This window comes from Eremothecium gossypii, chromosome VI (genome assembly GCF_000091025.4).
Source record: "Eremothecium gossypii ATCC 10895 chromosome VI, complete sequence".
In the NCBI taxonomy this organism is placed as follows: Eukaryota; Fungi; Ascomycota; class Saccharomycetes; order Saccharomycetales; family Saccharomycetaceae; genus Eremothecium; species Eremothecium gossypii.
In genome coordinates this window covers 343,798-357,807 of record NC_005787.5, presented here as the reverse complement: position 1 = coordinate 357,807, position 14,010 = coordinate 343,798, and the positions used below count along the sequence as shown (strand labels likewise).

General features: G+C 53.5%; 7 protein-coding genes and 1 non-coding gene across 8 annotated transcripts; 3 read left to right on the top strand and 5 right to left on the bottom strand.

The window, feature by feature from the left end:
* Nucleotides 1-125: 125 nt before the first annotated feature.
* On the top strand, nucleotides 126-1,586 carry SRM1 (Ran guanyl-nucleotide exchange factor; the record flags this gene model as incomplete). The annotated part of the gene is made up of 1 exon (NM_210857.2): nucleotides 126-1,586. The coding sequence occupies one exon, from the start codon at nucleotides 126-128 to the stop codon at nucleotides 1,584-1,586; it is 1,461 nt and encodes a 486-aa protein (NP_985503.1).
* Nucleotides 1,587-1,764: 178 nt separating this feature from the next.
* HIS7 (imidazoleglycerol-phosphate synthase) lies at nucleotides 1,765-3,414 on the bottom strand (the record flags this gene model as incomplete). The annotated part of the gene is made up of 1 exon (NM_210856.1): nucleotides 1,765-3,414. The coding sequence occupies one exon, from the start codon at nucleotides 3,412-3,414 to the stop codon at nucleotides 1,765-1,767; it is 1,650 nt and encodes a 549-aa protein (NP_985502.1).
* Nucleotides 3,415-3,683: 269 nt separating this feature from the next.
* On the bottom strand, nucleotides 3,684-4,778 carry ARO4 (3-deoxy-7-phosphoheptulonate synthase ARO4; the record flags this gene model as incomplete). The annotated part of the gene is made up of 1 exon (NM_210855.1): nucleotides 3,684-4,778. The coding sequence occupies one exon, from the start codon at nucleotides 4,776-4,778 to the stop codon at nucleotides 3,684-3,686; it is 1,095 nt and encodes a 364-aa protein (NP_985501.1).
* A 676-nt stretch (nucleotides 4,779-5,454) lies between these two features.
* SPO23 (Spo23p) lies at nucleotides 5,455-6,942 on the bottom strand (the record flags this gene model as incomplete). Its single annotated transcript, NM_210854.2, has 1 exon — nucleotides 5,455-6,942. One exon carries the CDS (start codon nucleotides 6,940-6,942, stop codon nucleotides 5,455-5,457), a length of 1,488 nt encoding a protein of 495 aa, NP_985500.2.
* Nucleotides 6,943-9,057: 2,115 nt separating this feature from the next.
* AGOS_AFL049C (homeobox domain-containing protein) lies at nucleotides 9,058-9,831 on the top strand (the record flags this gene model as incomplete). The annotated part of the gene is made up of 1 exon (NM_210853.1): nucleotides 9,058-9,831. One exon carries the CDS (start codon nucleotides 9,058-9,060, stop codon nucleotides 9,829-9,831), a length of 774 nt encoding a protein of 257 aa, NP_985499.1.
* A 265-nt stretch (nucleotides 9,832-10,096) lies between these two features.
* On the bottom strand, nucleotides 10,097-10,753 carry CBC2 (nuclear cap-binding protein subunit CBC2; the record flags this gene model as incomplete). The annotated part of the gene is made up of 1 exon (NM_210852.1): nucleotides 10,097-10,753. One exon carries the CDS (start codon nucleotides 10,751-10,753, stop codon nucleotides 10,097-10,099), a length of 657 nt encoding a protein of 218 aa, NP_985498.1.
* Nucleotides 10,754-11,791: 1,038 nt separating this feature from the next.
* Nucleotides 11,792-11,863, top strand: AGOS_t0132. Its single transcript has one exon. It is a non-coding gene; the product is annotated as a tRNA-Glu (tRNA).
* A 337-nt stretch (nucleotides 11,864-12,200) lies between these two features.
* PPQ1 (protein-serine/threonine phosphatase) lies at nucleotides 12,201-13,808 on the bottom strand (the record flags this gene model as incomplete). The annotated part of the gene is made up of 1 exon (NM_210851.1): nucleotides 12,201-13,808. One exon carries the CDS (start codon nucleotides 13,806-13,808, stop codon nucleotides 12,201-12,203), a length of 1,608 nt encoding a protein of 535 aa, NP_985497.1.
* Between the last annotated feature and the right edge of the window lie 202 nt (nucleotides 13,809-14,010).

The following is a 14,010-nucleotide window of genomic DNA, read 5'->3' as shown; positions in this document are numbered from 1 at the left end:
AGCTCTCGATCGGAATTCAGTGAAAAATGAAAAATCTCTAGAGCCTTTGAATTATCCGAAGCAAGGCTAGGTAGCTATTCTATCCATTGGTAACAGCAGGCCACGCGCGGGAGAAGCATATAGCAATGGAGTCCGTGAAGATGCAGAAAAGGGGATCCAGCCCGATGAGCTCGCCTAGGAAGAAGCGGAAGCATCTTGTTTCGACACTTAACAAACACTACAAAAGCATCAATAAGTTGGATGACTACAGGCAATTGTATATATCGGATAGCCGTATGGACATCTTCGTGTGGGGGACGGGTTCGATGTGCGAACTGGGCTTGGGACCTCTGGCGAAGAACAAAGAGGTTAAGCGTCCTCGGCTGAACCCGCTGTTGCAGAGGGAAAAAGCAGGCATTGTATCGTTTGCGGTGGGGGGGATGCACTGCCTGGCGTTGGATTCGGACAACAATGTGTGGTCCTGGGGCACCAATGACTCGGGCGCCCTGGGCCGGGATACGAGCGGGGCCGCTGAGCAATTGCGGGACATGGACGCTGCTGAGAGCAGCGATGATGAGGACGGGGACCTGAACGAGCTGGAGGCAACGCCCACGATGTTACCTCGCGACTCGCTACCGCTAGACACGCAGAAGGTCGTCCAGCTGGCGGCCACGGACAATTTGTCATGTGTACTATTTGAGAACGGGGACGTGTATGCGTGGGGCACGTTCCGCTGCAACGAGGGGATCCTGGGGTTCTATCAGGACGCAATTGAATCGCAACGGTCTCCATGGAAGCTACCATCCTTCTCTGGGAGCCGTATTGTGCAGATGGCACCAGGAAAAGACCACATCCTGTTCCTAGACGAGCATGGCGTCGTCTACGCCTGGGGTAACGGCCAGCAGTATCAGTTGGGGAGAAAGATCATGGAAAGATCACGCTTGCGGACACTGGATCCTCGTGCGTTTGGTCTTGATGGTGTCAAGTATATTGCTTCCGGAGAGAACCACTCCTTTGCGCTAGCCGACGATGGGAGACTTTTCGCCTGGGGTCTTAACCAATTTGGCCAATGCGGTATCTCCAATGAGGTCGAGGATGGTGCCATGGTTACTGTTCCAACCGAGGTATTGCTGCCACCAGATGTGAAGGTAGAATCCATTGCTGCTGGGGAGCACCACTCTATTGTGTTAACACAGGACGGCGACTTATACACGTTTGGAAGATTAGATATGTTTGAGGTGGGCATCTCAGCAGAGGACTACCCCGAGAGCACCTATAAGGATGTCCATGGGAAGGCGCGTTCAGTTCCAGTCCCCACTAAGCTTAAAGGCCTTCCAAAATTCAAGGCCATCGCAGCGGGTTCCCACCACTCTCTCGCTGTGGCCAGAAATGGTATTATATACTCTTGGGGGTTTGGTGAGACCTATGCGGTAGGCCTAGGTCCTGCTGGGGAGGATGTTGAGGTTCCTACGAGGATCAAAAATACTGCCACGCAACATGAAAGCATTGTATTTGTAGGTTGTGGTGGGCAGTTTTCTGTGGCTGGTGGTATTGAGTTAAGCGATGAAGAGGCCGAAAAGAGAGCAAAGGAGATGGGAGATGAATGAAATACTAAGCTGCATACAATTCCAGCGCCGATAGTAACCTAATTCTCTGGCATATTGTGCTCCCGTACAGTTCTCAATTAAAATAGACTATTTCGCAAGAGCAAAGTATTGGCGCTGACTTTGCCATTTCTTGTATTATGTATACAGTTTAATATCATATCTACTTCCCCGTGGATCTTCAAATCAGCCTCACTTTCAATCCGTTCCTGCTGAGATGGTCCTTGACTTCTCGAACGGTGTATTCTCCCCTATGGAATATACCCGCTCCCAAACAGGCATCTACTCCAGTCTCGAGAAATGCTTCTTGGAAATGCTCAGGCTTCCCTGCGCCGCTCGAGGCAACGACGGGAATTTTTACGGCATACTTAACCAGTTTAAGCAACTCGAGATCGTATCCAACATTTGTACCATCTCTGTCGATGCAATTTAAGAGAATCTCGCCGGCACCTAGGGCTTCGCATGCCCTTACTAATTCCCAGACGCCAATCTTACTGCATTCTCGCCCTCCTTTCAAAGTACATTGGTACCAGCACCATCTTTGACCTTTAGAATTAGGATACTTGGACTCGATGGTCTTATTGGGAGTATCATCCGGGGAATCAACATAAACTCGCTTAGGATCAACAGAAATTACCACCGCCTGGGACCCGTAGGCCTTCGAAATGGTTTCTATGGGAGACGAGCCATCCCCACGTGTCCCGGCCTCGTAGTACCGCTCCGCGGCATAGACAGCGTCTGTCCCGATGGAAACTTTATCTGCACCGGATCGGAAGTAAAGGCCAGCAACGTCCAGAGCAGAGATTCTTGTCCCGTCCGGATCAACTATATCCCGGATTCCGCCGCCCACAGTCAACGGAACAAAAGTCGTCTTAGCAGCTAGCCGCAGCACCTCCAGCATTGGTGCATCCCTTAATGGACAATCCTTGAAGCTCGTTATATTCAGGAATGTAATCTCGTCTGCACCTTGCTCGTAATAAAGCTGCGCCAGCTCGACCGGCTTGCCTAGGTTTCTGATCGCACCACTTTCTTGCTTGTCTCTGACATCATATTGGTCGCCTTTCGTCACCACGAGATCTCCCTCATCGTTGGCGCGCACATCTAAACATGCGATAATCCGTCTGGTCAACCCATAATTAGAGTAATCATTGGTGAGCAGCTCTATATCCTGCGAGCCGCGGTCAATAGAAGGGTGTTGCTGCTTCAGGAAGTTGGCCAGTAGTTGCAACCCGAGCTTCCCCGACTTTTCTGGGTGGAATTGCGTTGCAAACAGGTTTCCACGTGCCAGCGCCGCTACAAATCGCTCATCGCCGTACCTGGCTGTCGCGACGCGCCAGCCCTGCTCTCGCAACCGGCCCGCACCATTTGCCAACATCGCAGCATACGAGTGCACGAAGTAGTACCTTCCGCAGGGGTCAAGACCGAAGAATTGGTCTCCGTCCAGTTGCAGGGTGTTCCAACCTATCTCCGGAACCGGCTTTGACTCATCGCGGAACCGCGACAGCGACATGTCGACCAGCGCCAGTCCTTCTGCGCCAGGGTCTTCTTCGGAGCTTCTAAATAGCACTTGTAGCCCAACGCAGATGCCCATCAGGGGCCTCCCAGATGCGATGTATGAGGAGATAGCGTCCACAAACCCACGGGCGCGCATGTTGCGAGTGAAATGGCCAAAATTCCCGACGCCCGGTAGAATTAGCGTCTCCGCCTTGTCCAGCTCAGGATCAGCGCCACTTCGTATCAGCTTCACCTCATAGCCTAGATGCTCAATTGCGTTTGTGATCGATTGCAGGTTGCCGCTTTCGACGTCCACGATGTGCACGACCTGTACCATTACGGGCAAAGCAATATAGAATACAGAACCGCCACGAGCGGATCACAGCGCTGTGCCAAACGGAAGCTTCAAAGCGAGAGCCGCTGACTTATAAGGAAAATCGAGCCGAAATGACTCATCTGAAGTAAAATAAAACATAATTATAAGTGATAAGTACAAACAAACCACACAAGCGAGCCCGTGCAAAGCTTAGTGAAAGAGCTAAAAACCAGAATTGAAATGAGCTTTGCGACTACATACTAGGATGTGCGCAGTGCGCGGTGGCGGCCTTATTTGGTCTTCCGCAGGTCGCGCCGCTTGCGGACGGCGCCGGCGAGCTTCCTCAGCACCTCCTCGGTGGTCTCCCAGGATATGCAGCCGTCCGTGATCGAAACACCGTACTTGAGGCCAGCTTTGCCCTCGGGCGGAATCTTCTGGCTGCCCTCGTTGATGTTGGACTCGATCATGACGCCGACGATCTTGTCCTCGCCGTTGGCAATCTGCTCCGACACAACCTCGTTCACCTTCGGCTGGTTGCGGAAGTCCTTGTTGGAGTTCCCATGCGAATAGTCGATCATCAGCACGCCCGTGGGGGGCAGCTTGGCCTTCGCCTCCGCCACGGACGTAGCGTCGTAGTTCGTGCCGCGCTTGCCGCCGCGCAGGATGACAAAGCAGTGCTCGTTGCCCTTCGTCGTGGTGATGGCGGCCACGCCGTGCTTGGTCACGCCCATGAAGTGGTGCGAGTGGGACGACGCCTTGACCGCGTCCAGTGCCACGTCCAGCGAGCCGTCCGTGCCGTTCTTGAACCCAATCGGAAACGACAGCCCCGACGCTAGCTCGCGGTGCAGTTGCGACTCCGTCGTGCGCGCGCCGATAGCGCCGAACGACAGCAGGTCCGTGAGGTACTGCGGCGAGATGGTGTCGAGCATCTCGGACCCAATTGGCACGCCGATCGACGTCAGGTTCACGAACAGCTGCCGCGCCGCCTGTAGGCCCTTGTTGATGTTGAAAGTGTTGTTCACGTCCGGGTCGTTGATCAGGCCCTTCCACCCCACTGTCGTCCGCGGCTTCTCCAGGTACGCGCGCATCACCACCACCAGGTCGCCCTCCAGCTCCTCCGCCAGCTTCTTCAGCCGCTGCGCGTACTCCTGCGCCGCGTCCAGGTCGTGGATCGAGCACGGCCCGACCACCACCAGCACCCGGTCGTCCTTCCCTGTTATGATGTCGATGGCCTCCCGCCGACCCTTCTGCGCCGTCTCGAGGCACGCCTGCGTCGCGGGAATTTGCGACTGAAGCAGCGCCGGCGACACCAGAGGGTCGTAGCCGAGGATTCGGACGTCTTCGGCCTGGTCAGCGTCCGCTGCGAACATCGGAAATGAGGTCATTGTCTCTGGATTGTCCTATTCGCTGCCGTTGTGCGCTTTCTATCACAGACTGCTACCAATGCTAAAACACACTCTGCGGGTACTCAGTTGACGCTGAGCCAGGGTGCGGTTATCTGCTCTACCCGGGTATATATAACTAAATACTAGTGTTGGATATGTCGGCTTTTTCAGCTAATATGACACTTAGATTTTCATTTTCGGCAAAGCTTGCAAGAAATGACTCTTATTTCGAAATCTCTTGTCCCCGTGAGGATTGCAGAAATGTGCCGCATCCGCGGGTTCTTGGATACGTTTCGTTTGTGCGCGGGCTCAAGGGCGGCAAATGCCTTATTTTATGCTTGTTCTGAGCCACAAGTTGTAGCGTTGTAAGCAAGGGCAGCGTTCGACGTTTTGCGACGTCAGCGTCGTAGCACATGGCGCTAGCGGGCTGGGCGCCGGCACGCGAGCGTAGGGTTCGGCAGCGGCTAGTCTATTCCCGCAGGGCGTGCAGTTGCTGCGCACTACATCAGGCACGACTGCACCAACGGACGGATGCAGCAGGGCGCTGTCGTCAGCGCGACAAAACGCAATCTTAGGCACGGGGCCGGGCGTCGGCGCGGCAAATGACGATGGAGGGTGCACACGGCGGTATATTATATGCATTACTAGGATGGTGGGGCAGGCGCGCTGCCGGTGTCTAGCTAGAGGACTCGGCGGGCGGGTAGGCAGAGTCGAAGAGCTCGGCGTAGGTGGGGGGGCTGCTGCAGAGGCGGCTGTCGTCGGACATTGTGGGGCAGAGCGTGCTAAGGGTGTCCTTGGCGGAGGCGCTGCAGGACTCCCGGTAGGGCGGGAGGTGGAGGCCGCTGCTCATGTCCTTGTCGACGAGCAAGACAGGGAGCTTCAAGCAGATAAGCATGTTGGTGACCTTGCCGCCGTCGTGGAGGCGGAGGCTGACCTGCGCCTTGAGAACGTGGGTGATCTTCAACTTGCAGCGGTCGGCGCCGAAGGTGTCGCTCATCTCGCAGTAGTACGGGTGGAGCGACTTGCCCATGACGATGCTCTGCTTGCTGGACGAGACCAGGAGGTCTGGGAACTGGAGAATGTGCTGTATGTCGTGTTTGCTGGTGACCGAGTGCTTGGCCAAGAGGAACATGTTGGTGGCCATGTAGGACTTGGCCTTGGCCACGGGCTTGTGGAGGTCCTTTTTCTTGACGCAGGGGATCAGCATGTTCTGCTCCAATATGACCTCTATCGTCTGGACCTCTATTTGGTGCGCCTCGCCCTTGACCAAGTGCAAGTGGAACTGGAAGGGCTGGTCGAACTCGAGCAGCTTGGTGGATAGATATATCTTGTAGTCAAGTAAGCCGTCGCGCCAGGTGCCCTGGCTCTCCACGCAGTCATAGCGGAGAAGGTTCCCTGGTGGAAGAGTTTTCTTAACCGCGAACGGGCGCGAGAGGAATATGGTTTCGTACTGGGCCTTCTGGCGCATGATCGTGCAGGTAAGCTCCATGCGGTATTGCGTGGACCCGAGGTGGGTGCCGATCGAGGCATGGAAGTGGTATGGATCTAGCACGAAGTTGAACGGGTAGGTATACGTGCCTGGCGAGAGAAGTGTCAATTTCGGCTTGAAGTGTATTGTGTCCTGGATCATGGGTCGCAAGTGGCTGCAGCTGTCAGAGGTAAGGTCTTTTAACAGGCGCACCACCTTCTCGCCAAACTGCGTGAGGCACACAAACTCCGAGGAGTAGCCGCTTAGCTGCACCTTCAAGTCCTGGAACAGCACGCCCGATTGCCCCTTGACGGTGATGTGCACGTACCCCGCAAATACGGACTTGGATTGGAGGAGCATCTCATCGTCTGCCGATGAGCGCGCAGACGCAGTGGTCGTTGCGAGAGACTCCTGCTGCGTGAAGATGCCCGGAAGATAGCATGTATCATGGGAGAGCACGAGCTGGACGCGCAAGTTGGCCGAGTCGTGCACGTCCATCAGCGGGTTGTTCTCGAAGTTGAGGCTGTTGAAGACCAAAATTGGAGGCACTGGCGTCTTGTGCTTGATGAGCGTGCCGCGACATTTAAGGTTCTTGAGTTGTATTACCTTACACTTGGTGCCCGAGAGCTCCTGGTTGCACGGCGCATAGTAGGGCTCTGTGCGAGAGCTGCTGAGTATTGACTTCTTGATTGGCATGCCGCCTGTGAACCGATATCTGCCGATCTCGTCTATGCCCTACTCCGTTGAGGAAACAAGAGATCTGGCGCGGCACTTTTATCTCTGCTAGCCGCCAAAACTCTCGACGTTTGGCGGTAGTGCCAGTGCTACATTGGCACATATGCGCACGATAGCGGTTTTGTGTCTCTGACGTCAAAAACGTCTAGACACAGACTGCACAAGTAGTCTCCGTGACGCCCCTTAGAAGCCGCCATCTAGGTATAGGTACGAATACGCTAGCTTGGCTGCACCTGCGTCTTACTTCCGCAGCCAAAGTGTCAATACGCAAGTGTTTCCGAGGAGCGGCATCGCGCTTGGTTTTCAGCAGCGAACGTTCGTCCACCGCACGAAGCAGCGCCAGCGCTGTGAGTGGACATCTGACCTGACGCCCGGAGCCTCGTAACCATCACTAGCGTGGGGTGGGCACCGCTTCTACGGTACATGTTGCCCACTGCATGACGGGCATCAGCGCCAACTAAGTAGGAGTACAGCCGAAGCCTCCGAACACAGCTGAGCAGGAGGTACCACTTCTCGCAGTAGCTTTCCTACTCGGCTTTAGCCAGCATGGCCAGCACACTGCTGCTTTCGGCAAAGGCTTCCCGATGAGGCTACGCAAGGTCCTGATGAACGTGTGACGAACTCGTGCAAGAATGATGAAGCGGGCGTTCGATCTCGATGAAGAAACAGATCTTCGTGACTTGAAACGCGCGAGCAGATGGCCAGGTAGGACAGAGGCAAAGCGTGTCTCCCGAGGAAATCGTGGACACCAAAACACAATAGGGCCGCAGCAGGCTCACTAGCATGCCCTCGACCAAAAGGAGTCGAACAGAAAGGTTAACATGGCAACGTGATATCTGAAGAAGCCCCAGCGCACTGGCACATAGACCCAGTGTGCATCCCCGGGAATAAGCAAAGCCCGTGCCGGATGCTATTTCTGTGACACGGGCAACGGTTACGTTATCTGGCACTGTTCGCAGCTGCCTGAAAGCTGGACGTACTTACCTAATATTTGTGTCTACCCAGATTCTCTAAGCAGTAACACGCAGACTGTTTCTGGTAAGACATGTTGGATGTCCGTGGTAGGCATGGTTTCAGGCGGGCACATGGCTGCACGGCGGGCACGAGCGCGCACTGGAGGGCTGCGGTCTCCCGGAAGCCCAATTGTCATGGCAGCTGCGGCAGCCGGTAGAGGGGAACGTCTCCATTCTTCTGCCTCGAAACTGCAGATTCGTGCCATAAAGCCCACTGGGCAACGCCGCAGCCACAGGCAGAAGTGTCAATTGGCAAAACCCCCAGTGCCGCAGGCTCCGCCGCGTGATTCAACTGCAAAGTCAACCAGCGCGTGCGCGTGCCCGCCGGCCAAACCGTCAAAGGGGCTGTCTCTACGCAGAAATGCAGAGCACCGCGCGGTGGCCGGATCTTGGTGCAACGTACTGTACTTATTGCATAAGCGGCCGCCGCTGCCGCACAGGCACTGCCACTTGCGTGATTAACCGTCTCTACCTCGCAGCTGCCTGCCTCTTCTGCGGCACTCCTGGCAACTACATGACACATTTGCCGTCCAAGTCCAATAAGATCGAATCGAAATTCGTAGCACGCCCGCTGCCAACTCCCTTCCTTTGTCCTTGCCGCCGGCAACGATTATCATCCGACTTTTTCGTCGATATATAAATGCCATTTGCATTCATGCCTCCCCAAAAGTTGGCACGAAAGATGATAAACTGCTCTGCTTACGGACCTCTGCCCCAAAGCAATATATAAACCCTCTGTGGGCCTATTATACTGATCGCCAGGCCTCACTACATCCACTGCTTCCACTCAGTGCAACACTCCCAGTCGACGTCTACAGCCCCTTGTACTGGAGCGCACAGGGTCTCCTACCAAGTTGCATACTACCTGCTCTCAGTGGCAATCTGGCGGCCACACTACTTAAAACGCGACCTGCAGCCCGCCGTTTCAGCACTCAGTGATCGACATTTTTTTTCTCGAAAGACTCAGGACAATAAAAGCCAACGGTTACTATTGTCATATATTACCTGAAGGATTGGCTCCTCGAGCAGTGAACAATACAAATCTCCTCTCTATTATCACAGCATGCCCGGCAACCCCATAAAATTGCCTTCTATTCACCATATTCTTAACATCGTGGACGTTGTGGACACGGAACAGTACCCCTACGGCGAACAGCCGGTTGGGTATGCGCATGGACATTCGCCTCGGGCGGTGGCACCCGGGTTGAATGAATTCGGTGCGGCGCCGCCAGCGGAGGCACCTGTATTCTTTGGCAGGATGCGATCGCCCTCGCTCCCGCAGATTCGGCCATGGCCGCAGCCACCACCTCGACATCACAGCATATCGCACTTTCTTTCGCCGGTAGAGGGGGCACCGGCGGCGCCGGCGACGGAGCCGTTCACAGTGTATGGCCGCGATGACCAGCAGGAGCCTGCGCCAGACGGCACAAAGGGCAAACTCAAAGAGACCAAAAAGCAGCACCGGCGCTCGAACTTGCCTAAAGAGACGGTGGACATACTCAACGAGTGGCTGCGGAACCATTACGACAACCCGTATCCATCGCCGCAGGAGAAGAAAGAGCTTCTGAAGCAGACAGGCCTCAACCCGGTGCAGCTCTCCAATTGGTTTATCAATGTCCGGCGCCGGAAGATCTTCCAGAACTACTACAAGCTGTCCAAAAGCTACAGTGGAAACATAACAGCGCAGTCTCCATCAGAACCGTCGAGCGACCAAGGGGAGATTTCGCGGTCGGACTCCGAGCTGGATAAGCGGTTCAGCATTATGCCGCTGACGAGAAGGAAAAAGTTGATAGATAGGTTGGAAGATTTGAAGAACTTGTCTGGTACAAACGCTTGAACATCCTACCGCATTCCGTTTGGAGACTCCTACAGTTGAATACCTAAGCACTCATTATGTACTCTGCTCCCGTTACATGTGCATTGTATTTATAAGACTTATCATAATATACATACCTAGAAAACTGTGTTTGCGTTAAAATGTAATTAATACTAATAACTAATGGTAATGACATGAGCAGAGTGAAAGTGGGTGCGGGCGCGAGCCGAGCTAGCAAGAGCGGCGATCTATCTATCTACTTTCAGCATACACGAGCGCTTAGCACCTATTGCCCGGGGATGTAGCTATCGAGTTCCTCTTCGACTTCCATGGGGTTTACCTTGGCCGCCGCAGCATGGGGCTGTCCGTGGTGGTGGTGGTGACCATGGTGGTGGTGGTGGTGGTTCTTGTGCGGGTCGCGGATCCGCCGCGCGCCGAAGTGGTTAACTGCACCGATGCGGTTCTCCAAAGGCACATAAAAGCCACCGCGTGAGGCATCGAACTCGAACCGCAACTCGTCACTGACCTGGCCACCGTTCTTTCCGCGGCCAAACTGGCGGCCCTCTTCAAAGCCTGGGTCTAAGTCGATCGTGATCTCTCGGTCATCTAGCTTGGTCTTGGATAGGTACTTCAGCGCCGCAAGCGCCTCCTGGGGAGTCTGGTATATGATAAAGCAGAAGCCGCATGGCGTGAATTTAAAACGATCGAGGCCCATGATGATTTTCTCAATGGACCCGCACTTGCTGAAAAGCTCGTAGAGCTGCTCCTCTGAGGTATAGAATGAAAGGTTACCGACGTATATCGTGGCTGAGGTCATGGACTTGCGGAGCTCTTCGAGCCCGCCTGGAGTCTTCCTGGCCTTGCGCTTCAAGTAGTTGGAGGGGACATCAAGCCTGTCGCACGAATGGTCCCACCGTAGCTCGTCAAACTCTGCCAACGACATCAGCCTATGTATTCTTCACTTGTCTCTGGTGGCTGATGGCGGTGTAACAGTGGTGAACTGGTTTTTGTACTCAGTTGTCGAACCTCAATGGTCACAACGACAGCCGTCCCGCAAAAAAAGTCGGGTAACGGCGCATAACGTCGCTCACCGTAACACACGTTGAGCTCCGTGGTCAGACCTTCGGGACAATGCCACAGCGCTCTGCCAAACCTGCACTTACGCTGTGACGAATCTTGTGTGCGGGCGGGCGGTGCGCGCTGCTGCTGCGGCAGAGAGAAATTGTATCAAACCAACATATTCTTTACTAAATAACCCTAGATATATATAATAGTCGCCTTCGGGACCGCAAGGCTTCGAGGCCGCCTCCTGAAGCGGCCGGGCCTGTGTCTGCTGGCCTCGGGGTAGCGATGGACCCACGATGTGATATGCTAACTGGGCTGTGCTAGGCGCCTGCATCCAGCTCAGTATTCAGCCCAGATCTCGTACTTCCCGGTACGCTGGCCGCGCTTGAGCTCGGCGTTCTGTCTTCTTTGAGAGTAGGTGTAGCCGATAGAGGCTGGGATAGGGCAGGCCATGGTCGCGATCATCTTCAAACCGAAAATACTTCTCATCTTGTCAGGTATACTATGTGTGTTGATTGATCAGACTGGGAGAGTTGTACTCATCATGCACTCCGCCCTCTATATATACTCTTGAGCTCGAATATCGGTGTACAATTACATCATTATTGCGTCTACTTCCAACAGAATCATTGTAATGTGTCAAGTATCGCTACCTACCTCAACTTGGGTCAAGATTATCGCTTTATGTCACACCATGGTTCCACTAGTGGGTGACCAGCTTACGGCATCGAGATATGCTTACATTTTGAGGGACTGAAAGAATGACGCCACTGGGTCAGACGCGGGGCCGACGAACTTACGAAACTGAATCATGGACTAGACGTTACTTTTCGAAAATACGTAATACTGTGGCGGTACGGCACGGGACGCCGTTTTTACGACTTAGGCACAAGAAACAGAAAGGTACATAACAAATTCCGATATAGTGTAACGGCTATCACATCACGCTCTCACCGTGGAGACCCGGGTTCGACTCCCGGTATCGGAGTATTTTTACATTTTTTAACATGTAACGAGGACACATTAGCAAGCAGCCGCCAGGTTCTGTAGCATTCTTTGCCCCAGAACGCTGCGTCATTCGACCACAAGCTGCGGCGCTGCGTTTGGGTCAGCGTGCCCTGTCATAGGCGCAAAATGTGCGCGGACAAATACACATCGAGATGTAATAAACTAACAGTGTCAATTAATGAAATTATAAGATTGAGACTAGGAAATAGAAATGGAAAAAGTAAAAGCGGAACATAGAATAGGAACAAAATAACCAGCAAGGCCTGGGCTCAGGTGTGTACATGCGACCGAACGGCGGACTAGAAGACAAGTGCCCGCTACTTCCGTCGTGTATCTTTCAAACCGTGCGGCTTCAATAGCTCAAAACTACACATCATCCCAGTCGTCACACTCATAACGGCGCCCCAGTTTTGGAACTGCCCGCAATAGTTCGGGGCGCTAAAAATTGTCACGAACTTCTTTTTGGCAAAGAACTCATAACCATCTTCCACCACCATATGCCCCCTAATGATGAGGTCAAACTTGAAGTTCGCGCAAAAGTCGTATACATTCCTTTTGCCGAATGTGTAGGAGACACCACGGTCATTTAGGGACCAATCGGATACGGCGGGGTCCGGATCCGACCACAATAAATCCGTTAGTAAGCCTTCCTCTGGAATGTCTGTTGGACGGGCGATCTTTTCAATTTGGCGCATGTTGGATAATTGAGGTGAGATCCCTCCATGAACACAGAATATCTTATCTTGGACTATTGCAGCAAAGGGCAGCGTGTTGAACACATCCACGAACTGTTTCCAAGTCTTCGTCGACATACGCCTTTTACACTCATCATAAAAACCGTACATCTTAGTCACACTCGCCGATTCATGGTTCCCGCGTAACATGAAAAACCGGTCGGGATACTTGATCTTGTAGCAGAGCAATAACAGGATGGTCTCTAGTGACTGCTTACCGCGATCGACATAGTCACCGAGGAATAGATAGTTCGTTTCATCCGGTACTCCCGAGAGCTTTAATATACGCAACAAGTCCGTGAACTGCCCGTGGACGTCTCCGACTATTTTGATTGGCGCCTGGAGACGCAATAGAGACGGCTGTTCCAAAAAGATTTCACGCACAGTGGCACATATCAACTGGACCTCCCACGAATGGAATGGGAAGTCGCGGGAATGGTAAGACCTGCTATCCCCAATGTATAGTAACTTTTCGATTGCGTCATCAATGTTTAACTTGTCGTTATTGTAAGGATCGTGGGGATTCCTCTTTAGCACAATCGGAGTTTCCGAACGGGGATTGGCAATTCTACTTTTCTTGGCCATGTGCGAGTATGATGGTGCAGACGTAGCCTTCGAGTTTCGGGCAATTATATGCGAATTTTCCCTCTCCTCGGCGATGGTTGGTAGGCTACCGCCGCCGCTCACATTAATGGAGGAAAGGGCGGTATCCGAGCTTGAAGAGAGCGAGCTCTTCAAGGAGAGAAACCCATGTTCCCTACCGTATCCGCAGTGTCCCGGGACTGCCGCCGTTTCTCCTGGTTTGGCGCATAGGCTAGTAGATGAGCTCGCCGTGGAAGACGAGCTCGCCGCAGAGGACGATGAGGACGAGGATGAGAAAGAGTCGGACGAGGTGGACACGGGCTGCAATGCACGCGCCATGTTCACATCAATTTTCAAATCATAGTACGGGCTTCTCCGCACACTCGTAGGAGCTACGGCCGACACGCCGCTGGTAATTACATGGCTATTCCTAGGCTTAGAAATAGAGATATTCTTCGTATGTGTAGGCGTTAACCTACTATCATCAGGGTCATTAGGTTCGTTAGGGTTCTCGTCGGCTAGTGACGATTGCTGTTGGCTGCCGGCTCCGGCTTGCTGGGTCGTACTCTGAAAGGCATATGGACTATCCTTGGACGGGCTGTTCCCCATTCTTATCTCAATAGGCTCTATGCGGGTCGTAGGGTCGTTCTGTTCTGTTGTATATTCCTTCTTTATCTAGCCTCGCTGGCATGTAAGTACGCTCAAATATAGTATGACAAAGCTCCTAACCTCCTTTCGTGGAAAACCTGCTTCCTCCGCTCGCGCTCCACCGTTATTTTCTTGCTAGTACCTCCGTGAACGCTACTCAAAA